This window comes from Hylaeus volcanicus, chromosome 5 (genome assembly GCF_026283585.1).
Source record: "Hylaeus volcanicus isolate JK05 chromosome 5, UHH_iyHylVolc1.0_haploid, whole genome shotgun sequence".
In the NCBI taxonomy this organism is placed as follows: domain Eukaryota; kingdom Metazoa; phylum Arthropoda; class Insecta; order Hymenoptera; family Colletidae; genus Hylaeus; species Hylaeus volcanicus.
The window spans coordinates 6,588,602-6,613,897 of record NC_071980.1 but is presented as its reverse complement, the minus strand read 5'-3'; the positions used below and the strand labels follow the sequence as shown (position 1 = coordinate 6,613,897).

Below are 25,296 nucleotides of genomic sequence, written 5' to 3'. Positions count from 1 at the left end.
ATATAAATATAGAATATTATACATGCATATTATTATTATAATGAATATTATATAATAATATATAATAATATAATTAATAATAAATATAATGAATATTATATATATATTATTATTATATAATAATATATATATATAATACTGTTCGTGTATAATATTTTTCATAAAAATTCATTATCATTTGGATGATTCGTTCCCTCTCAAAGCCATGCATTTCGCTCTATATACGTATATTCGATTTCAAGATCACGATCACTTACAGTTCCGACTGTTCAAGGTTCCGCGAGGCAATTTTCCAAGAAAATGGTACGTCGATTTACCAATCCCCGAACATGCTGCTGATGCAAGTGTTCAAAATCGTAACCTCGATCAAAGATACACGTTCCGAAGTATTGACAGTGGCTGTCTGCCAAATCGCGTGTTCCAATGAAAGATGCGGTATGTCTAATCATAGATTCGATCAACTTCGATCTAAAAGATATAAATCATAGCGCATTTCTAGCGCACGGCTGATGTAAACCACCTAACAAAAATTTTCTTGGCGCTTTATTTACTCGGTCGACAAAAATTCGAATGGTACTGTTACAGACTCGAATGTTTTAAATAATTCCACGCTGTTTATTTAACAGAAACCGGTTACCTAAATATCTCAACTTACTTGCAGAACGTCTATTCGAAATATAAAAATTTGAAAAATAGTACCAAAGCTAGTTTCGAGGCGAGATTCATGATCGCTATGGCAGAGATTGCGTGTCCGATTTCGCGCGGAGGATTGTCGTTCGTTTTTTTTTCCCCTCGGCGACTGCGCGTAATTGAAACAGGAAGCGTTGTCCGATCGCGCGATTTAATCGGCGGATAACTGGCTGCATAAAGCGCGAAGAATCACAGAGATAATCGAGGCATTAATAAATCACGGCGGCGAAACACGGGACAGATTCGCTGAAAGCCAACATTCGAAGATAAGCGTTTCGCTCGGCTACTGTGGTACCTGTGTACTCGTATCTCGACTGTATTATTTATTATCATTTCCACGCCCCTTGTTATATATAATCTCGTTCTTGTTTTTCCTCGTGATAATCTTCACGTTACGTATCGTGCATTTTAAACGTGATTTACTAATAGCAATACCCAATATAAAATATAAACAGAAATTCAAAATCGATGTACAACATACAGCAACGGCAAATTAATTGCAACAATTATAAGAAAGAAGAAGATTCGTTCGAAAGCAACCAGGTGTAGAAATACACCAATTCGATAATGAAAATATAGAACCTGGTTTCCTCTACCTGACTCGTCTAGGTTGTATCAATTATACGCGTAAATTAGCGAGACGGGTGATCAATGGAACGCTTCCACCGATATCAAAATCACTGGCAACGTGTTCGGGGAATTATGCGTGACCAGCGTGTCGTTGTTCGATTTACAATTAACCGAACAGCTTTCTGTTCTCTGTTGCCTCTGGGAAAGGGGAGGCGGAGGGGGAGGTTTGACCAGGACACACAGAACGCCCCAGCCAGATACCGAAACGCAACACTTTCGTTGGGCAAAGTGCAGAGTGGTCTGGGTAACGGCATTTCGTGGCCAAAATCCAATTTTCAGTATTTAAACAATTCTTTTTAAAAGAGAAACTCTCGTCCGGAGTATCCTGACTTCGAAATACAAACTGATCGTCGCTTTCCGATCATTTTGTGATCGCTAGACTGCGGATCTTTGTGCATTTATAGGAAATTCGAATGTGCAAGAAACCACGAAATGCAAACAATGTGCAAGAATCTAAAAAAGATTGAAAGTAAAGTTCATGTTATAATATTTGGGGAATAAAATAAATTTCTATTTAGATTCAATTTTTTGTAGGCACCTTCGCGAAGATTTTATTTTGCATAAAGATCCGCAGTCTAGTGATCACGAATAAAATTTGTAAAGAGGATCGTGAGTGCGGTTGAATCCGATATAAATCACGATTATACGATCCTTGACCTCAGGGGCTGTAGCGGTGTTTTTTAAGCTACTAGAGGGGGGCCAGTGGGCCCCCACAGAGATGAGTTGTCAAGAGACAAAGAGATGAGAAGTTATGGAATATAGGAGAGCTAGCGGGTCCCTATAGAGATGAAAAGTTACGCGTTACAATTTAACACGTTGGCTGCCGAGCTAAAACTCGGAAAAATTTCAATAAAGTTAAGATTTTCTCTAGAAACTATTAAAAATTGGATAGCGTAACATGTCGTAGTATTTAATTTTTTAACGTCGTCAAATTTACGAATCCTGACCAGATTTATTTTCATTATTGTCTCGTCTTTGAAATTAACTTTATTAGTTCCTTAATGACAAGGCCTGTCACCCGTTTCTGGGTGACGTGGCGACCAACGTGTTAAAGTGACCAGTCGCAGAAAAAGAGCAGAGTTATGATACGATTGTGAAATGTAAACAAAGTGTCAAGAAGCTCAATTAGTGCAACAACCGCTAACGCGGTTCCCACACTTTAATAGATACCTGTACACGATCTTTGACGATAGATTCTCGACGTGTCGTCGCTCTTGCGTGCGATGGATACGCCATTATCGATTGGAAAGTTCCGTCGAGGGTCGCGTTTACGCCTTTGTCGACACTGAATATTCATAGTTCAACCACGACATTGTTCCTCTAGATTATCTTCGGATCAGACGCCTTTAACCCCTAAGCTGTCTTGTGACTGATCTGATTTATCGAGTTGAAACTCAACCATAGTTATACGGGAACGTTCACGATCGAGTTACCGACGATATCTCTTGCTCTCTGTTGCGCGGACATTTTTAGTAGCAGAAGGATGTAACGGCGGTGACGTCAAAGACAAGCTTTCAGATAAACGATTCCACTTCTTCTTAATTTACGATACTCCGTGAAATATAGACACCAAAAAAATATCGAGTTCGAGTATCCATAGCAGTGCAGGTGAAATTCAGTATTTGGCCGACGCGTGTCTGACCATTACTCGTCGTTTCTACTTGCATCCACGTTCGGAGACGTTGAAGGAAATAAATACATATTTTGTTCTTAAACCGTTTATAGTAACACGGTGCTTGATAGTAGTAACGGAATGTGTAATAAATTTCGTTTCAACTAATTCTTTATAACCTAATAATCCACTAGGTGAAAGTACAATTTTCAACAAATTGTTTCTCCCTATTTCACCCTTAACGATGAAACATATATTTCTCTTTCACTTTTACACGTCAAATCTATCTTTGCATAGGTGATTTCTTCATATTTTTTTTGAGGGGACCATTTACAGTGTTTCTAAATAAATGAAGAAATTAATTGTCGGAGAGAGAAGTTCCACCACCGCATTCGATAAATTGTCTTCGTCCGTTCGAAGATGGGCGATCAGGTATTGTTAAAACATTCAGTTGAAACAACTTGGGAAGTAGGTGAAAAATGTGCGACTCGTGGAATCGAGGGTGCTACAAATTGGCCACTTACGTTTCCGACAATTTCACCGACATTACTCACTCGAACGTCTCCTGGCATCTGAGCAATTTCTGCTAGCTCGACGGATGAGCCATTCGTCTCTGGTTTCTCGCTATCTCGCTCTTACCGCCGTGAAAACGTCAGTTCGATACGTTGTCCTTTGACAAGAGCACTTTCTTCGAATGAAGACAATGAGTGATTCCCTTCGTGCGTCGCCTGGAACGCAGCGCGGCCGCCAAAATGGAAACAATTCTGGTAAATGCTTCGGACAACGAAAAATAAGGCTCCAAGGACCATTTCTTTTTTTTTGGAGAATAAATTTTTCAGATTAGATTTATCAAAGAGACTTATGGAGTAACGATACAAATAAAGTTTTCTACAGACTTTGCGAGCATCCGTTTTTCACTCGGACGAAATATGGGATAATGTTATTTTAACTGAAGGAAACGTGTAATGAAGCAAAGTGGTCGAGTATCCCCAACTTGTTACGAAGTTAAATCAATTAAGCGAACCTTCACCATGGCCCAACATTTGTCAGGGTAACAAAGGTTTCAACTTCGACTACACTGGCTCTTAAAGTTTGGAAACAGGGCTTTGCCGAGCACTCAAAGTCGAGCACAATTTTATTCAGCGAGCGATAGACGAGCAACTTCTTTAAGTAGATTCCAGAATTCGTATATAATAATACAAGCATGGTTAACAAAATTCAGTAATAAATCCATTACTATGTCGAGTGATTCAGACGATGCAAAAATGTTTAGTGGATTCTTTACTCCGTAAACCTAACTTGAAACTTACTCTTACAATATTTTATATAAAGATAATAGTTTCTATAATATTATATTTATACGACTATAATATTTAACGTACATTGCAGAAGGACCTCCCCATTGAATTTTCCTTAGAATATATGTTTCCAACGTTAACATTACCCCAACGCAATTTTTTAGTCTTCAAGTCGATCGGCTGATCGACCTATTTCTTTCTTTTTTTTCCGTCTTTTTGACTGAATACATTTCTCCCTGGTGCATGAAGCGCGCTCGTGACAGCGTCGAGCACGTTCAGAATCTCTGTAAGGGCGGAAGGAATCCTCGCTATCGCGTATCGAGAAACGTTTCATAAATCTTCACGCTGGAGAGGCACGGTAGCAAGTGGTAAACGTCGACAAAAGTAAACAGAGAAATCGAATAGCTCGCGTTTGATCCTATTGAAAAATCCATGCTGTTCGTGCAACTCTGCTATAAGCAAACGATGAAAGACGACCTAGGGAAACATAGTTCGGTGGGAGGAGCTCGGCAAAGGTCGCGTAGGTTCCAGAACGTCTGATACCTCAGAATAGATAAACTTGGACTTATGCCACCGCCCGTCTAGATCTCATTTATAACTAAACTGCGTAATGCATCAATTCGATGCGACTATAACGTGTTTCGTTCCACGGCGACTTCGGCTTCTCCAATAACCGATCAGAAATAGTTCAAGTTCAAGTTCATTTAGCGAAATAAGAATACCAGCCTAATCAGAAAAAAAAATAGGTCCATTCAAGGAGGGAAGTACCTCGGACACGTGAGCATCTTAGTTACTATATTCAACAATTTTTTTTTTCCGAAAACAATTGCCTTAATAGAAGATCTGTTCCGTTGGAACACTAGAAATTCTAAATCTGATGAACATTTGCTCACTGTTATTCTTCTACAATTATTACAATTATCAAGCGTACTTGTAATCTGTTAGAAGAAAAATAGCATAAAAGCTTCGTAAACATAGATAGATTGTAATGCAGACGTTGTGCATATACCATAGATTTATCATGGTGATCATTAGGTCCGAAACTTGGCAATTCATACTTTTACTTAAATTAAAATCACAAATGATTGATTATAACGGCACCGAGTTCATTTATGTACCTAATATTATTCATTAAATCGTGCACCGCGATCAAATACTTTCGAGCGGTATTTTATAACAAATGGCGCGGCAGTGGAATCGCAGTCTGCCGTTAATGAAAATTGTTGAGGGAATCTGACATTTTTTAATTACTGCTCGAGCCCCGGCATGTTCGATTTATCCAACGAAAGAAATTCCTATCGATATCTGCGGAAAAGTGGACTAACGAACAAACGACCAGTTCGTTCCTTTTTCATCCAATCTGTCGAAACTTCGGAATTTAAAAACGGGGTGGAATACTTTAATTTCGAGGCGGCGAAATTTCAGAGAACAGAAAGGTACACCGTTCTCATTATGGGAGACACTGAACGTCCGCTAATACCTGTCGACTCACTTTCGTGGTTAAGTTCAAACTTGGCAAAATTTTGTCAAATTAGGATAGTCCGATGGTTGGGTGAACATTGTCTAATAGAAAAAAATAACAACGAACAATTTCGTTCCTTTTTCATTCAATCTGTCGAGCCTTCGGAATATAAAAACGGGGTGGAACATTTTAATTTCGAGGCGGCGAAATTTCAGAGAACAGAAAGGGACACCGTTCTCATTATGGGAGACACTGAACGTCCGCTAATACCTGTCGACTCACTTTCGTGGTTAGATTCAAACTTGGCAAAATTTTGTCAAATTAGGATAGTCCGATGGTTGGGTGAACATTGTCTAATAGAAAAAAAATAACAACGAACAATTTCGTTCCTTTTTCATTCAATCTGTCGAGACTTCGGAATATAAAAACGGAGTGGTACATTTTAATTTCGAGGCGGCGAAATTTCAGAGAACAGAAAGGGACACCGTTCTCATTATGGGAGACACTGAACGTCCGCTAATACCCGTCGACTCACTTTCGTGGTTAGGTTCAAACATGGCAAAATTTTGTCAAATTAGGATAGTCCGATGGTTGGGTGAACATTGTCTAATAGAAACAAAATAACAACGAACAACGACTATTTCGTTCCTTTTTCATTCAATCCGTCGAGACTTCGGAATTTAAAAACGGGGTGGAATACTTTAATTTCGAGGCGGCGAAATTTCAGAGAACAGAAAGGGACACCGTTCTCATTATGAGAGACACTGAACGTCCGCTAATACCTGTCGACTCACTTTCGTGGTTAGATTCAAACTTGGCAAAATTTTGTCAAATTAGGATAGTCCGATGGTTGGGTGAACATTGTCTAATAGAAAAAAAATAACAACAAACAACGACTATTTCGTTCCTTTTTCATCCAATCTGTCGAAACTTCGGAATTTAAAAACGGGGTGGAACATTTTAATTTCGAGGCGGCGAAATTTCAGAGAACAGAAAGGAACACCGTTCTCATTATGGGAGACACTGAACGTCCGCTAATACCTGTCGACTCACTTTCGTGGTTAGGTTCAAACTTGGCAAAATTTTGTCACATTAGGATAGTCCGATGGTTGGGTGAACATTGTCTAATAGAAAAAATAAAGAAAATGAGATGCATAGAATAAAGATGAAGTCCATCTAAAGCTCACCTCTGACGAGGGTGAGTATCCCAAGCGGCATCACTAGAATGGCGACCATCAGGTCCGTGACCGCCAAGCTCATCAGGAAGTAATTGGTGACATTCTGCAATCGCCTCTCCCTGACGATCGCCAGGCAGACCAAGATATTCCCAGCTGCGGTTCCCAGTACGAGGACGAGAGCCAGCATCGCCCACCAGTTGTTCAACCCGTTATTCTCGATGTCCAGCTGCGTCCCATTCGCAGTCTTGGCTTCGTAATCACTGTCGTTCAGTATCCCGGACACCGTCAGTCTGGCAACCGCGTCGCAGCCCGCGCTAGTCTCGTTGGCGCCGCCGAGAAACAAAAGTTCCTCGAAACAGGTGTCGACGACGGCCTCGTAAGGATCCGTGCGATCGATCGTCGGCATCGACGAGCCGATCATCGCTCAAAGAGACCGCTGAGCCCGAAATAGCTTGCCCTAGTAGCTAACCCGCCTAATCTTCGGCATCTGGGATCGCGAAGGCTCCTTCCTCGCTGACCGATCCCTTTCTTTTTCAGGTCCTGATGGAGAGGACTAATAGCCGAGGACTTCCCGAGGTTCCTTGGTTCTTCTTTGGAATATTTTCTTGGATGGTTGGATCTGGAATTGCCGAAGACTCCTTTCTTCTGGATAAATCCGTTATCCTTCTTCAGGGAGCGAGGAAAGCTTTTTCTTTAGGGTTCTTTCTGTGCTTGGATACTTTGACCTGGGATCGTTCAGGTTGCCTTCCTCCTTAAGAAATCTTTCTTTTTGTTTTTCAGATCCTGAAGAAACTTCCTGGGATGCTGGGATGCTTGGTTCTTGGATCGATGAAAACACTTTTTTATTCAAGGAATTCGTCTTTTTTTTTTTTAATTTATGGGACGAGCTTCTTCTTTGGCTCTGTTTGAGAATATTTTTTTGATTGCTTGAATCCTTCTTCCTTGGATTTCTTCGAGATATGTGTTCGGATACTTTAATCTAGGATCGTGATAGCACCTTCCTCCCCAACAAATCCGTTTCTTCTTCTTCGTTTTCCTCGATTTCTCAGAGAAACTTCCTTCGGCCTCTTCTTCGGATATCTTCTTGAGCACCGGTTTGTATCACTAACGCGCGCACTGACGAACAACTTTTATGTTTAATTTACTCGCGATTCGAGGCGATTAATTAATTTAATTAATTTAAGTACTCGTCATCGCATCGAATAGACTCTTATCCATCGACCACGGCATTAGTTGTTTGATTCAAAGTCTGCATGGAAGATTTCTGAGTAGGGAAATATTCTTCAATGTATAGAGGACATTCACCAAACGAATGATTTCTCTCATCAGTTCTCGACATCCCGAAGAACGCACTGAATTAGAGTTTCAGCATTACTCCTGCGTAATATAATTCTAAGGTCAATATGGACAGACCAGGGTTCAACTCTGGCTAGCAATGCAAACGTTGAAATCTTGCGGTTACCCCAACTCAAACCTGTTATATTTGCATTGCTTCTTGGTATGTTGATGAAGAGGTTATCTATCATGAATTGATACAGTCAAGTTTTGATAATCATTGAGCAGCTTCAAGATATTTGAAATTACTGAGAGATATTGAAATCTCAACTCGATATCACTTTTCGATATTTGTATGTCACAATAAATCAGTAACTCAACTTTAACCTCGAGACTTTTATTGTTATTAATAGATTAAAATGGAACGAAATTATCAAGCTCGACCGTAATTTGCAAAAAATCATCTTGTCCAGGTGTTTTCACCCAATTATCGATAATAATTAGTCACCCAAGGAATTTGTTCTTTTTAAACATTCTAGACGCCAGAGATTTTTGGAAAACTTTCACAAAGCGATCGAAAGATAACAAAAGAGTAATTTTACGTTGCACTTAATTTTGCGTTGTTGTGGCAGGAAACGAAAGAGTGCGAAAAGCAACAAAGAAAGCAATTAGCTGAAGTACCTCCAAGAATTTTCTTTTCGATTAAGTAACGACCCTTTAAATATTCTTCAGCCGCGTTTAGACTCAATTGAAGGAGCAAGTGAAGAAATACGCTGATCCGTTTTTTCTAATTGGATGAAAACGAGTTGATTAAGAAAAGGGCATCGAAGAATCGAAGAAAGAACTTGCAATTATTATTAAGTCATACTAAATTTATAATAATAATATCTTTCCACTAAAAATTAAATAATCAACTTTATTTAATTTTCCACTGCCAGCTTGGAATAGCAAGATAAATATAAAATTAAAATAGTTTATTTCTTTATTCGATGGACACAATGAAACAATTTAGGATCGAGAAAATTAAAAAGGACAACAATAGTGCCAAGTCACCATTGCAATTTATTTCTTCGCTCCATAATTTTGTCCTTATCCTGTTTGATTGCCATGTATCGATTTCGTTCCACAAAACTGTCGACACAAATTTACTTCAAGGGAAACCGATCACACGGTTCGAGCATTGGTGAAAGTCCGCGCTTTTCTATTTCCAGGTACGATTCGCGATTATAGTTACCCGAGGGCGATAACCACGGCGTGCTAGGTCGAAAATAAAGGTCATCGTCGCAATTTATCTTTAGGCTTGGTAATTTCGTACCATTCTAATTTATTAACATAATAAAAATGTTTTATCTCGAGGGCAAAGCGGAAAAAGTAAGAGTAACGAAGTTACGTTGGAAAATCTAAATTGCTCGTCGTGGAGGTCGATCGTCGTGAACACGTTTGCGAAAATTTATTTTTTCTTATTGCGAGTTCTTGTTTGCGACAAAATAAAGAGCTTCTCCAAAGGGGTGTCAACATTTTGTCTTTTAGTTAAAAAAACACTCCTGTCGGTGTTGTTTAGGGGAAAAAGGGAAGTTTTCATCGCTTCTGCCATGCGTTTCAATTTTTAATCGACGGAAACGCGACTTTTCCATTGCCTGACTTTTGACCGCGAAATGACGATTAACTAATTGGAATCGACGTATCGACAGGCGAGCTTTGGTCGCGTGCCTACGCGTGTGTCCGCGGTTTATCGATTAATCGAGGCGCGACGCGAAAGAAACGATGCAATTTTTATTCCCATTTGATCAACGTCCTCGACGTAGGTGAATTAGTATCTCACGTTTTAGAATTAAACCTCCTATATGGAGGGTGGTTTCTTTGTTAATTTGTTAAAATTATTTAAGATAAATAAGGAAAGGAAGAGTTACGTAAAAATCAAGGACCACATTTCACATGAAATTGTTTATTTGTCGCAGCCAATTTATTAAGTAGGTTTTGTTTGGAGAAAACGACAGGGTTTTATCTTCGAATATTTCGTTATATTAAATAGTAAATAGAAAATGGAAACAAAGAGAATTATATAAAAATCAAGGACCACGTTCGACGCGAAATCATTTATTGCCGCAACAAATTTCTAAAGTAGGTTTTGTTCGGAGAATAACGGACGCAGCAAGTACACTCGATTTGTTTTCGTCAACAAATATTTGAAGTAGACAATTTAAAATACGAAGTTAAAAATAAAATATTCCGTTTCACGGTTGTTGCGAAAATTACTTTGTACCGCCGAAACTTTGTTTTCCCATTTCAAAGCATTGTTTCATTCGAGCCGCGCAGCTACCATTATTTCGAATAGAATTCGACTCTTTCGTTTCTCTAAATTTTACCCCGACTACGATCCGTCATTCGCTCGCATGTCGAAAACACGGATGCTCGCCTCCCGCCTAAAGATAATCATTATTCGCTTCCGGGGTGGCGTGTACCGAGGTAGTTCTCCCGTAAGGTCCTGCATTACGGATGGAAATAAACGAATCCAATTTATAATCGCTCGGAACAGGAAACAAAGAGCCACTCGGCTGGATTAATTTATTTGCGTGCAATCTGCGATCTGAATATTCGATGTGGACGACGACGAAAAATGTCGCGACCGCGATTTCTACAACCGCAAATCACGGAGAGAGGGGCGCGATGCAAGTCGCGGGAAAATTACATTGTAACGATCCAGACGGTACAGAACCAGCCTAAGGATTCTTCATGTTGGGCGTAGGACATTTTTCCTGACGATACGATCAGAAGCCTCTAATTACACTCTCTAGTAAGTTTTCTTTAGAGTTGGGAGTATTTAGTAATAGCATTTAGTTCGGTATTAGGATTCCTAATGTTTCGAGTTTGAAAATTATCGAAAGAATGATATTGATTTATATGTTAGGTAATTGAAATGAATTTAGCTGAAATCCCAAGGTGCAATGCAAACGTGAGAATAGAGATTAGAGGATAGAGGAGTATTTAGGCTGGTATTAGAATTCTTGTTGTTGAACGTTTGAAAATTGTCGTACAAAACAATGGAATGAAGTGATTTCAATGTGAAAGAATTAAAGTGGTCTCGGTTAAAATTCAAAGGAGCAATGCAACGAGAATAGCGGAAGTCCGTAAATTTTGCGTACACAAAAAATACAACAAACTGATTTCGATGTAAAATAATTGAAATGGTATCTGTTGAAATCTCCAAAGAGCAATGCAAATTCGAGAATATACATTCGTCCAGACGATTAATACATAATAAAAATGTTCAATTTTTCACTTCGGTGCAACCTTGAACTCCTCTTTCTTTTTATTGCACATCTTTTTATTGTACAAATGAGATCTTGACAGAAATTCCACACGCGACTCTTGCGCGTCGAGGATCAACGACATCAAGGATCATCATTTCTTTTCTTTACTCGATCCCTCAAGTGATCTCTACGGGGTGACACTGAAACTTTCATCACAACAGCTCGAGTTTTCACGAGAACTTCACCTGGAACTTTACCGCGGTCGAACAGCACAGGGGATCACGCACATAACCGATCGCACCAGACACCTTCGCACCCCATTGCGAAGAAAACTTTCCACTTTCCCTCCACTTTCACCCTCTAGCCCCTCCGAGTGACACTCGATCTACTGTGCACAGTGACTTGTGCTAGTGTATCTTCAAGAAGACTTCAGACATTAGAGACTTGTTAGCAATATGAAAATACTATTTTGCAAATATTTCAATAAATTAATTAAAATTCCATCCATGGACATCTAGAAAGACCGGATTAACATTTACAATTTGAAAGAAATTTACGTCTATAAAAACCGCTTAACCGTGTCATTAAAATTATCTATATATATATATACATAACGAAGAATGTTAGTAATCGTTAATAGATTCACCGAAAGGTGAAAAGACATATATACAAGAGACATATGTACCGTAGGCTCAAGCTCTCTAAATCAGCAACAACAAAAATTCTAACTTTACCCTATGAATACCAAGTAACAGAAGAACGATAGTCGCAAAAATAGAGCCGTCATTAGCCACTGATTCGATCATGTCCAGGAACATCAACCTCTCCGAACCTAAGCCTTATTTTCTCGTCCCTCCTCCTTCCCTGCTCTCTACTCTCCCAAACGCCATCAACGGCGAAAGCAACCTTTATTTTTCAAAAATCACAGAATTCGTCTTTCCAAAATCCGACGTCGATCGTTTCTCGCCAGGGTGATCTCAGCGGAGCACGTGTCGCGCGAGCGGCTCGGCACGGGGACGCTTCGTCGCGGCGGCATCCGCTCGTACCCGCGCGGAAAAGTCGTCGACGCTCGCGTGAGTCTCGCGAGCTGGGCGAGTGGAGCCGCGCGCGACGTCCGACGAACTACTGAGGCGACGTTATCGCGGACTACTAGCCCACTGGCCCTCATTCCACGCAGCTCCCCTTCTTTTCGACTAGTAGCATCCCCTCGTGCGACGTCACCCACGAACGGGAACCCCCTCGAGCGCGAGGGATGCACCGGGAGGCGCAAGCGCCCCGAGACCGCGGACGGCCCACCGATGCCGACGCGACGTGTCGCGGCAGACCACGGACACCTGTTTGTGCCGGTGCTCCGGGACTCGTCCCGTCCTCTCAGACGTACTTTCCTCCCCCTTCTTTTTTTTTAACGACGACGGCGAGTCCTCTAAAGGTCGTTTCGGGGGCGGAATTTGTTTCCAAGGTGGATGGCAGCGATGCTTTTGAAAACTTTCCAAAGAAGGAAACGAGACAAACGTACCGGCAAACTTCAGATTTATTCGAAGTCGAGGGTTTTGTCCATCCCGGGTGGGTGGTGCGGGGGTGGTTGGTTCGAAGGGTTACTCCTTCTTTTTTCGTGGATCGGAAAATAGATTCTTTATATTCTTGTTCATTAACCCTTTCGACCCGACTCTTTTTCTATTTGTATCGTATCGATTTCTCTTTTAGATCAACGACTACATTATCCAAAATCACGACAACTCGTGAACGATCATGCCGGGGAAGCTAACAATCGTTCTTTTTATTTCCGACTGGCCATTTATTTACTTTTTAGAGAGTCAATTTCACTTATGCGTTATACTTCGAACTTCACTCTTCACCCAAACAAACGATTCATTTATTAGTTATACTTAATATCTGTCTATATATTTTAATTACGTATATGTTAATTACATTAGATACAATTTCATTTAGAATTTCATTTAGATCGACAACTACATTATCCAAAATTAATATAATGCATGAAATCTGGTAACTTATCACTAGACTGTGGATCTTTATGCGTTTAAAGGAAATTTGAATGTGTCAGAAGCTACAAAATGAAAACAATATGCAAGAATATAAATTGAATATTATTTGATAAACTGTTTAAAAAAGTAAAATACAATGTGTATTTGTGTCTAGTCTCTGTCGGGCTAGAACATTACGATCAAAGTATAGCTTATCTATATAATATTCTCAAAATGTCATGTACCTAGACACGCGATAACGTTAAAGCCAAGTTCAAGCATTTCGTGCCAACTATACACGAAGCTAATACACTCGCATTTATTACGAATGGGACGTCAGGGAGCGCCTTTGATTCAGAAATTCCTCATTCGCAATGTTAACGTTGAATCTGGTGTGTCTCGATTAAAATTACAGGCTTGGTTTTACGACAGATACGCGAAAAGGACATTCTCGAAACGGAACAATTCATCATTAGGTTTGTCGCGTGGAACGGTTTCGACGGAAACCGCCGATAGCACGCGAGGAGGACAGCTGAAAGCCTCGTAATTAAGATTAAAAACGTGGCCGGCTTGTCGCTTTGTTAACTTTTCGCACGCAGATCCATCGATCAGGTGTCTGACATCATCTGATGAAGGTGTGACGTACGAATCCCACGTGTTATTCCCGTTACTGTCACACGCTACTTTGTCATCGTAATGACTCTTCCTAGAATTTCAGTTCCACTGCTTGGACGACAGACTCACTTTTTACGCTAGAACTACTACGTCACAAGCGAGGCAACAAGTTTATCGACCCATTGTTAACGCGTTGATTCGTAGTACGAATCAACTCGTCGATTACCATGTGTTTACATCGTGTAAATAATATTATTAGATCTTCTAAACGATCTTGTTACATTGAATTTAATTAATTTGGATAGTTGACCCTCTACTCTATGGAATTAAATCTTGAACGGTCATGTGTTTACATCGTGTAAACAATCTTATTACATTTAATTAAATTAAATTATACGGTTGATTATTCAGCCTTCATAACCGAAACATCGCCTTAAATTGAGTTGCATGAAATTCTAGGGAGATTCTCTTTGCTCTGTACATGCGTAAACTACTCGCGGAAGCAAACATTGCCATAATATTACAATAAAGGGACACTGCAAACAACATAAACATAAAACTCCCATGATGCAAAACATGGGAAACAGCAATCTACAAAATGTCTCACTGAAAACATTCTTAGAAACTCTGGGGACGATAAGAGAACTCCAATTGTAGGTATTCATATTTCTCAAATAGTTGCTTATAGTTACTTATATTTTTCTCATCAAGACGTCACGGTTTTTCAAAGCTTTTCAACGAGCATTTAATATAATCGTTAACTTCGCGGGTCAAGAAGCTTATTTTACAAGAAATAAACGTTTCATAGGGAAATTCAGCCCCAGGCACCGCAGAAGGTTCTCAAGAGAAATTCACAGGGGAAAAATAGCATTATCATATGAAGCATATACCAAAGCACCATGTCAACCGTTCTATTCTAAGTTAAGGTTTCATATATAGCCTCCAATTCCAGCGAAGCTACTTCAATTACGTTTACACTGTAAATATTGCTTTTACTGTGCGTACCGTTCGTACTTCATACACATTTCGTCCTGAAAATGTGAAACAGTCGTTTGATATTCAATTAAAATCATCTTTTAAACATACAACAGTACGTTGAACAAACAAACGTCAGCTTTATTCTTTCGCGACGTACGAAATGAGTATGAGTATCGAATAAAAATAAAATTCATGAAGTAATAATAATAATAATGAAAAATAACAATCATATTAAGGATTAGGGTCCTTAACTTTTCTCTGAATATTCTTAAAATCTGTATCATTTATCCGAACGGTATCTCTCCGTTTAGATTTTTCGAACGAAAGCCTAGGCGATCAATCGACAATAGAAAAATGTTATTGCGCGCCCCGACGTGCTCCGTAAAATTAGAAAAGAGGAATATAGCGTTCAGAATGCGATGCACAACGAAGCTTTGAGCGTTGTTGCTGTACGCGCACCATTGTTCCCAGTTTTCTGAATGCAGCCTGGTTTCGCGCGGGGGCGTACACGTGTATCGCAACGCACACGTCAATGTTGCGTATACTTTGGAGACTCAGGGAAGCGTTCGTGCACACCTTGCGCATCTCGCAACGCGGAAGTGTATGCACGTTACACTTCTCTGGACAGCCAGTTGATAAATTAATGATATTTCTCTCTCGTAGAGGAACATTACTCGTGTTACATCTCTCGCGTTCGCAGATCGTGTTTCCTTGGAACTATCCAAGGGTGAACGTTTGAATTCCAGACGAGTCATTGAAACTGAATTGCATTCAACGTTTCCTACAATTGGTAAAAATCTGTACTAAGATGCATTGTTTATTTATATCGCATAAGCAATAATTGAAAAATTATTATTTCGTTGGTCGATTTTAAAATATGCCAGTGTGTTAATTTCACGATGTTAAAATTAAACCTGGTGTGTCTCGATTAAAATTACAGGCTTAATTTGAGGATATCCTTTTCGCGTGACGAAATTACCGAGATATTTAACGACGATATTTTTCGCGTCGCTGCCGACGCGTTCCCGTGAAATTCGCGGGGGCAAGTTCGCGTTTCGAATTAGCTTGGCAAATTATCGGAACGATTCGGTATTAACTGTAATGAATAACGTGATTTTCGCGCGCCTCTGATGGAAACGGATGCGTCGCCAATTTCGGTTCCCGCGGATTCGGTGTTCCGGAGTGTGAATAGTAGCGAAACTATGGTGGGAAAATTTAGCGGGCGAACCATCCGGTGGGTACATTTGATGCGTCGAAGGAAAATATTTAATTTACAAGGGTTGAAACGAGCCAGAAACAAACTGTCGAACGAATTCACGGTAACACGTTGAGAAATTACCTTCGCTTGCGTCGCTTCGAACATGTTCTCAATTGTTTTCGCGATACGTTCAATGTTGGACGAGTGCCATTTTCATCTTCTCATTTAAACCTTTCGGGTTTTTTCGATTTTGACGCAATAATAATATATTAAGGATACAAAGAGGCTCCTTTGAGAATTAAAAAAAGAAAAAGTATAATGTCTTTTTCTAATTAATTTCTCTGTTATTATTCATTGACATTAATTGACATTATTATTGATAACATAATATGTAAATACTATTAATTAATATTAATAATAGATATTTAAAGAAACTTTTAAACAGAAAAAATGTTTCTTGCCTTTTAAAATATGTATTATTTTTGTATTTACATTATTATCGGACATCTTGTGTGTAAATTCTCAGAGGAACCTGCCTTTTTATATGGTTATCCTCAAATAAATCCCAGTCGATCTCAACGAGGTGTCCGAAATCTCCCAAAAGAGATTGAAACGCAGTTAAATATTACCGAAGAGATTTTGAGACTCCTACGCGGTGAACGATAACGAGAAAATGTAAATGGGGTTATTCGCGTTCAAAATGTCTTGTTTACCGAGAGCTGGATAATAAAATATGATACAGCAGCCCCGAGTACCGGGACATTTCGTTAATGCAGCACCAGCTGTAGAAAGGTAAACAAGGTAGGAAATGAGAAGCGCGATGCAGGAAGTTTCAGAAGCTCGACAAAGAGTATACGCGGGGCGACCTCCTCAGTCTTGAATCGTGCCAGGTTTTATATTCTGTGAAACTCTTCATATCCGTTATATTCTTGCGGTATTCCCCAACCATAATGATTCTCCACCCGTTAAAACTTTGACCGCGGGAACGTGAATCGAATGAAAATGGGGGGGAAAAACCCTGCGGAATTTCCCTCTCCTCAGGCTCTCGAGTCTCTAACGAACACAATTTCATCCTACTTCCCTTTCCTACAATCTCGTGGAGGTACTCGAATATTTCCGTCAACACCATAACGAGATGTGTCTATTTGCAGCCTTTATGTTTCGTTATTTTATGAGATTAATTTGTTGATTCAGCCTGCATCCCCATTTTTTGTATTTTGTGAAATTAATATACTCAACTTTATTTGTTTAGTCTGCTCTCTCATTTTTATTGCTTTGGATCCCTCATTTTTGACATTTCGTCGGATTAATATACTCATATTTATTGATTTAGTCTACACCCTCGTGTTTATTATTTTAGAAGATCACTGTATTCAAATCTATTACTAATTTCCTCCGCGCCCTTTAATTTTGTTATTTTATAAAATTAACATGTTCGAATTCGTCAATTCAGTCTGCACCCTCGTTTCACTTACTTGATAGGTTTACGCTATTCGGATCGTTCGAACCACCCCGCGTCAGCATTTTTATTATTTTATAGGATTACTCCATTTAAATCAATTATACGATTCTTTACAGCTTCTTTTACCAGTTACCGTCCGCGAATCAAGGTAATTTGAATATTAATTGTGTTCCCTCAGCTCCCTACTTTCTTTCAATTACTTTGCTACATAGCGTACGGTAATTTCCCATTAAGGCGACTCAATAGGAAAGAGGCAGCGAGCAACAAGTTTCCCAGCGACTTTTTGGCACATGACACTTGCCCGCTGCCTTTGAGTTTCTCCGTCTCGTTGGTGACTGTATTTCTTCGTTAAGACGATCTAATTTGGATAAAAGCACTCCCGGCCGTGTCTGCAGAACAAACAGGCCCCGCGTAAAAGTGGGAATCAGCCGAGTGTATTCGAGAACATAATCACGCTAATGCGAATCTCGATAGAGATGAAATCGCACGAATTAAACGACAACTCGCGAACGATCATGCCGACGAAGCTGACGATCGTTCTTTTTATTTCTAACTGGCCATTTATTTTAGAGAGTCAATTTTACTTATGCATCATACTTCAAACTTCTTCCCGAACCCAAACAAACAATTCATTAATTAGTTACACTTAACATCTCCCGACATATTTTAATTACGTCACATTGAATACAATTTCCCTTCGAAACAAAATTAATTATTTCCACGTAACCAAAAATGTATCCAAAAATTTCTTGCACACTTCGAAGTACCGATTTCGAAAGAATACCCATACTCCGACACAATTTCCTCGCGCGATTTCTTCCATCGGCAATAAAATTCCGAGCATCGATAAGAGGACCTCTTTAAAACATCTCCTCGCAGTTCTATCTGTGGATCTCGATCTTTTTTCGCAGCGTTTCGTCTCTCCGAAATTCCGCGTCATCCGAAATTCACATCTTCCCGTCACCCCGCAAGTAAAAAAAATATCTTCGAAGCCCGATTGCGCGTTCTAACGTCGACAAATACCGGTTCCGTTATCGCGGAACGAACGAAGATTCATCGATGCGGGTTCGTGGATCACCGTGGAAAACGACCTCGACCCCGAGATGTCCTCGCGCGATCCATGGCGACGACGGATCAGCTAACGTTCGTAAGTAAGTTTAACGATTTCTCACGGGGTGACGGAATAACGTGGAACACGGTACCTCCATTACCGATCCTGGCGTGGCTTCCAAATCGTGGATCGCAGTCTCCGACAGAATCCACCTCGATCGTCTGAATTTTAATTATCTTTATTCATAGCGTGGTCCTGATGGACCGTTTACACTTTTCTTGTAACATTATTTGAACGACAGTCCTGTCGGACTATCAGCATTTTTCTTGGTCCGGTCTTGCTTGTACAATTCACAAGTCTTACACGTACGTGTTTACAATTTACCAATTCTACACATTAATTACATAGCTGTATATAACATAAGAAAAATAGAGAAAATAAAGAATCTTATCAAAATAATATAAAGGTGAATCGTCTTCCGTTTTACTCATATTTCTAGATTCGCCGCTTTTGTAAATTGATATATCGTTCTATATATCTTTGGTTTATCCGGAATTATCAACAATAAATCGTGTTATATACATCCTCTCCTACGTTTTCTATTTCCTCTTCTATCTTCTATCTTGTCCAGGACGTTTCATCCTGGCTCTTAAATACGGGAAATGCCTATAATTGTAGCCAAACTATGATTGGAAAAGAGTCGCTCGAGATTCGGGGACGCTGGGCAAACATCTGGGCCTAAGTATGAACGCTCGGGAAAGTAGAATATTAGCGAATGTTTTCCGGAGATTTCCCGACGGGGATGTTTATCGTCGATTGACGAAATCCTGTCGTTCCTCGCGTGGGAAGAATATCGGAGTGGTGTTTTTGTGACAGATAATCAATGGTCCGGGCACGTGGGATTTTAGTCAGCCGAAACATCGCGATTCAGCTGGCAGAAAATCAAATAACCGCGTTAATTAATCGTCGAATCAAAAGGGTTGATCGATACCGCTGACGTTTACGTGATCAGCATTGTGGGCGATATTTAAATTAACATTAAATTAGTAAATATAGCCGTGGTCACGGTGGCTATATTAAAATTAAATAACATTGGCTGGTAGCTAATAATATCCCTCGTATACGTTACGATATATATATAACGTTACCAGATGAACAAATTAATTTTTATATAGAAATCAAATTTAATGGAGAACGTTCAACTGCTACAGAATTTGTTACTTCGTGAATAAAAAATACCGAGACCCGTTTATATGTCATCGTTTTCCTTAAATATTTTTATTTTAATAAATACGCAATCAATCAGTTTATTCGCAAATGTTACTGTTATTGTACTGTTATTATTAACGACGCGAGAATGACGTGTAACCACTATTGCCAGCGTAACGTGTTGTGGTTAATATTACCCAGGGCTCCGTAGCACATAATCGTTGCAAGGTAATTCAATTATCCATTGTTCCTTAATTTCATAGAGCGTGCTTCGCCAAAGAAAGCCTTTTGCTTCCAAGACAGATGGTGTTTCACGGTATAACGAAACCTTCCCCAAGTTGGACGTTCGAACGTCTCGACCCTCGTCACGTGGGTGACCGTTTCACCCCTTATTAGGTCACAGTACAACCAGACCAGCTAAAAGAGTGATAATTCTGTCACGCCATACTCTATTTATTCATAGCATTGAGAAATCTTGACAACAATTGATAAGAGTTACGCTGACATTAAAAACAAAATCATTCGATAACAGATGCAATATCATACAACAACAGACTATATGATCCCAGGGTGTAGATCACAGTTTATACGTAATAGTGGGTAATGTGATTTGATTTTTATTTTTGATTTCAATATTAAATTATTCATTTTGGTCTGTCTTCGTAATATTCTTATTTTTATTCTACGAATAAATTATTTGTAATTTTATAACTATGTGGAGTATACAAAATTATACATAATTTGTTTGTACAGTAGAAGACCGTTTCTTATTGATATCGTTACTTTTATTAGATTAATAATATAAATTATAGTCATAAATCTAATGGGGTTCGTTTCCTATAATTGTAGCCAAGCTATTTATCGATCGATTTATCTTTATCGCTAACATTGCGATTAACCCTTAAATGGACAATGTTGTTTTTAAACAACATACTAAACATCACAGATAAAATTGACCTTCTTTTATTTTTTTGTAATTTTGACAACTAGGAAAAAAAAATCGTCCATTTAAGAGTTAAGATTCGTATTCTATGAAATGAATAGTAAACTAAAATTCTGTATTTTAATCAGTTTATTATTGACGAATGATTAAACTTGTAAATATCATTGGGTCTATTTCACATATTTTTACACAAGCTGGACATTCGTCAATTTAACATTATTGGACAGGAAGTCCGAAACAAATATCGTGCCACTTCGTCGACGTCGATTTTGTCGATTGCTATTCACCAGCTTCGTTCAACCGATACTTTGATTTTCACCCGAGAAACCACTCAAACTTTCGTCCGCAAACAAAACTCTACAAAACCCATTTCCGGTTGCGTTGTCTACGATACCGCGATGTTCGGTAAAGGGCGAAAAAGTATCGGAACCGTGTAAATGAAAATTGTTTGTAACTCGATTAGTGGGCGGAATAATTGAGCACGGAAGTGGCTATAATTGGTCGAATTCTCGACGGAATACCACCGTGATTGAACTTATCGCAACCGAGGGATGTATTTTTCTTCTCTTCTGCGATCAATCAAAGATCGGCGAAATTTTAATCGAATTATAGAGGAAGAATAAAAATCCAACTTGTAACATAAATCCAACGTATTCGTGACAATAATTTCCACGAACAGTCACCTTTTTTAACAACTGAATGTAATTGATCATAAAGTGGTAAGTTTTTTTAGATAAGTAGAAATACTGGAAATTGTGGCGCCGTCTTTCGACGTAACGCCCAAGTTTGTCGCGAAATATGGCGCTACGTTTTTCCATATTTTTATTTATTTGAAAAACTAGGCGATAAACAATTATTAGACGAACTATAGTAGATAGAACGTAAAATTACATTTATATGCAGAGAAAAGTAGAGAATTCGTATTTTGAATATTTTCATGGTAACGGCGCCATTTATCATAGTAAGGTAGAAACTATTCGAGAAACTTTGGCGGTTCGCCGAGAGATGGCGCCATGCTTTTTTAATATGAAAAATAAAGAAGTAAAAAAATGTTAATATAAATGAAAAATATGTTTCGTCTTCGCCGCTAGATGGCGATACCATTTTTTAACACATATCGCACTTATTATTAACATTATCTTTTACATACTGTCTCACTGTCTATCTTAATATAATAGATTCTTATATTCTAATTTGAAACATCTAAATATTTCCATCGCTTAAACGTTTCATTAACGATACACGTTTCTTCTTTTGATGTCTAAACTTATCTACTGCCTTTTGTTCAGACTTCTCTGTTTCTTTGGAAGCTTTGATTGTCTCCTTTGTAATATAAACTTATTCCTGATTTTAATTCAATGATTAATTAATTAAGCGTTCTCCGTCACTCGTTCGTTGCTGAAAATGCACAAATAAGAATATTACCCATCTCCGCAATAAGTTTATCGGTACCCGAGCGAATTTTTATTACTTTTACGGGAAAACCTTCCCTCGGTCATAGAAAAGTATCGCTCGAGCGATGCGTCGATTTCCTTTTACCTTCGGCTTGTATCATTTGCGTAAGTGATCCTAGAGTTTTAGAATGACTGAAAGACAAATAACGGCGTTTCCTAGTATTACGCCGAGCAAAATTGGTGGAAAATGGAATTACCGGGCAACGAGAGTCCGTGTAACGAGGAAACGTACTTGGCATATCGCTGCCTGTCGTGTTTATTCTCGCGATAGATCTCGCGGCGGTTAGTTCGACGGAATTTTCGCGCCAGCTGTCGATCGGGTCGAAAAATCAGTATGAAAAGTATGCATGAAAATAATTACGATTCGTGCAAGAGCAAACGGAAGTTGGGTAAATCGTTTTAGCGTTATAATTACACACTTTCTGTCGCTTTCATTCGTCTACAAAGTGTTTCGTTTAAAGGGGGATGTTTTAATATGATACAATTATCAAAGTTTTTATAAAAGTTATTTAGTTTACAAGCAAATTATGCGGTGTAAATAATAATTTTGTAATTACAATAGTGGAAGAGATTTACCAAACAAATTAATTTTGTTAAAAGAGACTTTTTTATACTTAAAAAGAAAATGTTCATTGAATCTCCCTCGTCACTTCACTCCCCATCTCCACTTACAACAAAATTATTTACTCCCGTACAACTTGCCCCTTTGTGCCAAATAAATTTTGTTAAAACATATTTTTCATAGCTTCATAGAGATATTTAACCATTTCGATATAAACGAAACGCATTGTATGTATCGTACCAGGTTATCGATCAACTTTTATGCAATCCTTGAAGAGATGGGTGCGCGTGTATTGCGAAAATACAGGACTGCACGGATTTCGCTACATCGTAACGAGCAAAACGTTAATGGATAAAATAGTATGGTTCACGGTGGGTCGGTGGTGTTTGCATTTTGTTTATCGTTCTTTTTTTTTTCTGTATCACACAATATTAACACTTCGTTTACAGATTTGCACGTCGTCTATCGCTTTTTGCGTCGTTTTGATGTTTCGTTTGTGGATAAACTTCTCGAGTAATCCAACGATGACGGTGATCGACACCTCGAATCCCATAAAGGATTTACAATTTCCGGGCATCACTATATGCAATAACAACAAGGTTTACAAACCTCATGCCGACGTCATCGCGCAGAAATTGTAAGCGACGATCACTATACAGAGTCTGGCATCTTCGCCACCTTAAATAACTTTTAAACCTATACAAAATTTCTTCACGGTTAATCATTTTCATAGTTTGCAATTTTCACAACTCAAGACAATTCTACACAACACAATTCTACAATTTTAGAAGTTAGTTTAAATGTTACTTGTTAAAGTTAGACGCTTCGCCCTGTAAAGCATTACAATGCTTTCGACGTGAAAAATAATTAATTTAAATGGTCCTTTAAAGTGGTTTTAATAAATACTAAATAATTCTTCTTTCGGCGTTTCAAAAATTATTACGGTAAATTACAATGTTCGCGAATTCGATCATAACGGAGCAGGTTCAGAAAGCTAGGATTCACCGAATGAATTCATCTACGTGCTAACCACAATTCCAGGAAACATTTGACAATAATGACAGTAATAATAATCCCAGGCTGCTCGTATGCGTAACATAGAAATTATAGCCCGCAGCATGTGCCTCACAGAAACCATTTCCTGGGATAGGTTGCTGAATGGATTCGATACCGACATGAGCAATAGGCTTTTCCTTTCCTTGATGAAATTGATACTGCCAGATAAAATTGAGATCGATAACGCAACTGCGTCGTGGGCCCTCGATACTCTTGGTTACACTGTCGAGAAACTCATGTTTGAGGTGAAAAATGTTTTTCCACTTTATTCTTATACCCCCTCAACCTATTCGCGTAACCGAAGAACGAACCACACTTTTCTTTTTCCTATTGCAGTTGATGCAACCTTGCAATTCGCTATTGGTGAGATGCGTCTGGCTAGGTCAACTTTACGATTGCAATAAAATTTTCAAAACCGTGAAGGCGAACGAAGGATTCTGTTGCGGATTTAATTACCATTTCGGACTTTCTAAAATCTACGAGTAATTTCAAAACATATTAATATTCAATAAATATTCTATTTTTGATACTACTTTAAATTCAGCATTCGTGAAATTTTTCACCAACAACGTTACTTGTCAACCGCTGATATTTTTCGCAATTAAAACCTCACAAATAATGCTGCCTTTATTCTTGTATCGAATTATAAATGTAAAAGTATTCGAGCCTGTTTCTGTAATAATTCTCTTAATTTAATAAATTAATTTATCAATAAATAAATTCTAATTTTGTAAAATGTCTTTAGAGCCAAATATTCGCAATCAGCGACCGTAATGACGACCGAGGAAGATTTTGAATCGTACAATTCCTCCGATCCTCTGCCAGGTGTTGGACAAATTCTGGTAATTAAGATTAAATAATTTCACTGCTTTATTTAGAAGCCGACGGATTAGTCACCCGTTTCGTAAACGGTTTACATCGGGAGTTCGCGTTGCGACGCAATTTTTTAGAATGTTCCAGGATCTGGTCGAGATATCGGTTTATCAGTCGCGCTGAATATCGACGCGAAAAACTATAAAAGCTCGGTGAGGCAGTTCGTGGGTGCCACTGTGCTGACACACGATCCACTAGATTATCCGGATGTCGGTGCGCAATCCTCTACCGTGCTGCCGGGCCATTCGATGTCGATGACACTCGCTGGAACGAAAATCGAAAGCGCGGAGGATATTCGCAATATACCGTTGAGCAAGAGGATGTGTTTATTCGACGGCGAGGTACCCGTGACAAGCATAATTACACTTTTCCATGTACGATTCTGTAACGTTCGATCGTTGATGTTAGGATGTTGGGATTGCAAAGAGGAAAGTACTAAAAATATTTTTCATTTAGTTTGTTTAAAGTGATATTCAATCAGCTATTAATTCCAATGTAAAAATTCATTTATTTA

General features: G+C 38.9%; 2 protein-coding genes across 4 annotated transcripts in view; one reads left to right on the top strand and one right to left on the bottom strand.

Moving 5' to 3' along the window:
- The window catches only part of LOC128877593 (alpha-2B adrenergic receptor), a 76,426-nt gene extending 63,912 nt beyond the window's left edge, over positions 1–12,514 (bottom strand). The window contains exons 1-3 of one of the 3 annotated variants that reach the window (XM_054125029.1): positions 12,131–12,514; positions 11,437–11,910; positions 6,880–8,344 (exon numbers count right to left, since the gene is read on the bottom strand). In XM_054125029.1, the coding sequence (XP_053981004.1) occupies positions 6,880–7,291 (412 nt within the window). In that variant the 5' untranslated portion in view covers positions 7,292–8,344; positions 11,437–11,910; positions 12,131–12,514. Of the gene's footprint in view, positions 1–6,879; positions 8,345–11,436 lie in introns of all 3 variants that reach the window. The other 2 variants (XM_054125028.1, XM_054125030.1) reach the window with 2 other exon arrangements.
- A 10,111-nt stretch (positions 12,515–22,625) lies between these two features.
- The window catches only part of LOC128877176 (sodium channel protein Nach-like), a 5,496-nt gene continuing 2,825 nt past the window's right edge, over positions 22,626–25,296 (top strand). The window contains exons 1-7 of the mRNA XM_054124263.1: positions 22,626–22,680; positions 23,097–23,224; positions 23,303–23,490; positions 24,004–24,154; positions 24,246–24,391; positions 24,655–24,751; positions 24,860–25,123. Coding sequence (XP_053980238.1) covers positions 22,626–22,680; positions 23,097–23,224; positions 23,303–23,490; positions 24,004–24,154; positions 24,246–24,391; positions 24,655–24,751; positions 24,860–25,123 — 1,029 coding nt within the window. The remainder of the gene's footprint in view (positions 22,681–23,096; positions 23,225–23,302; positions 23,491–24,003; positions 24,155–24,245; positions 24,392–24,654; positions 24,752–24,859; positions 25,124–25,296) is intronic.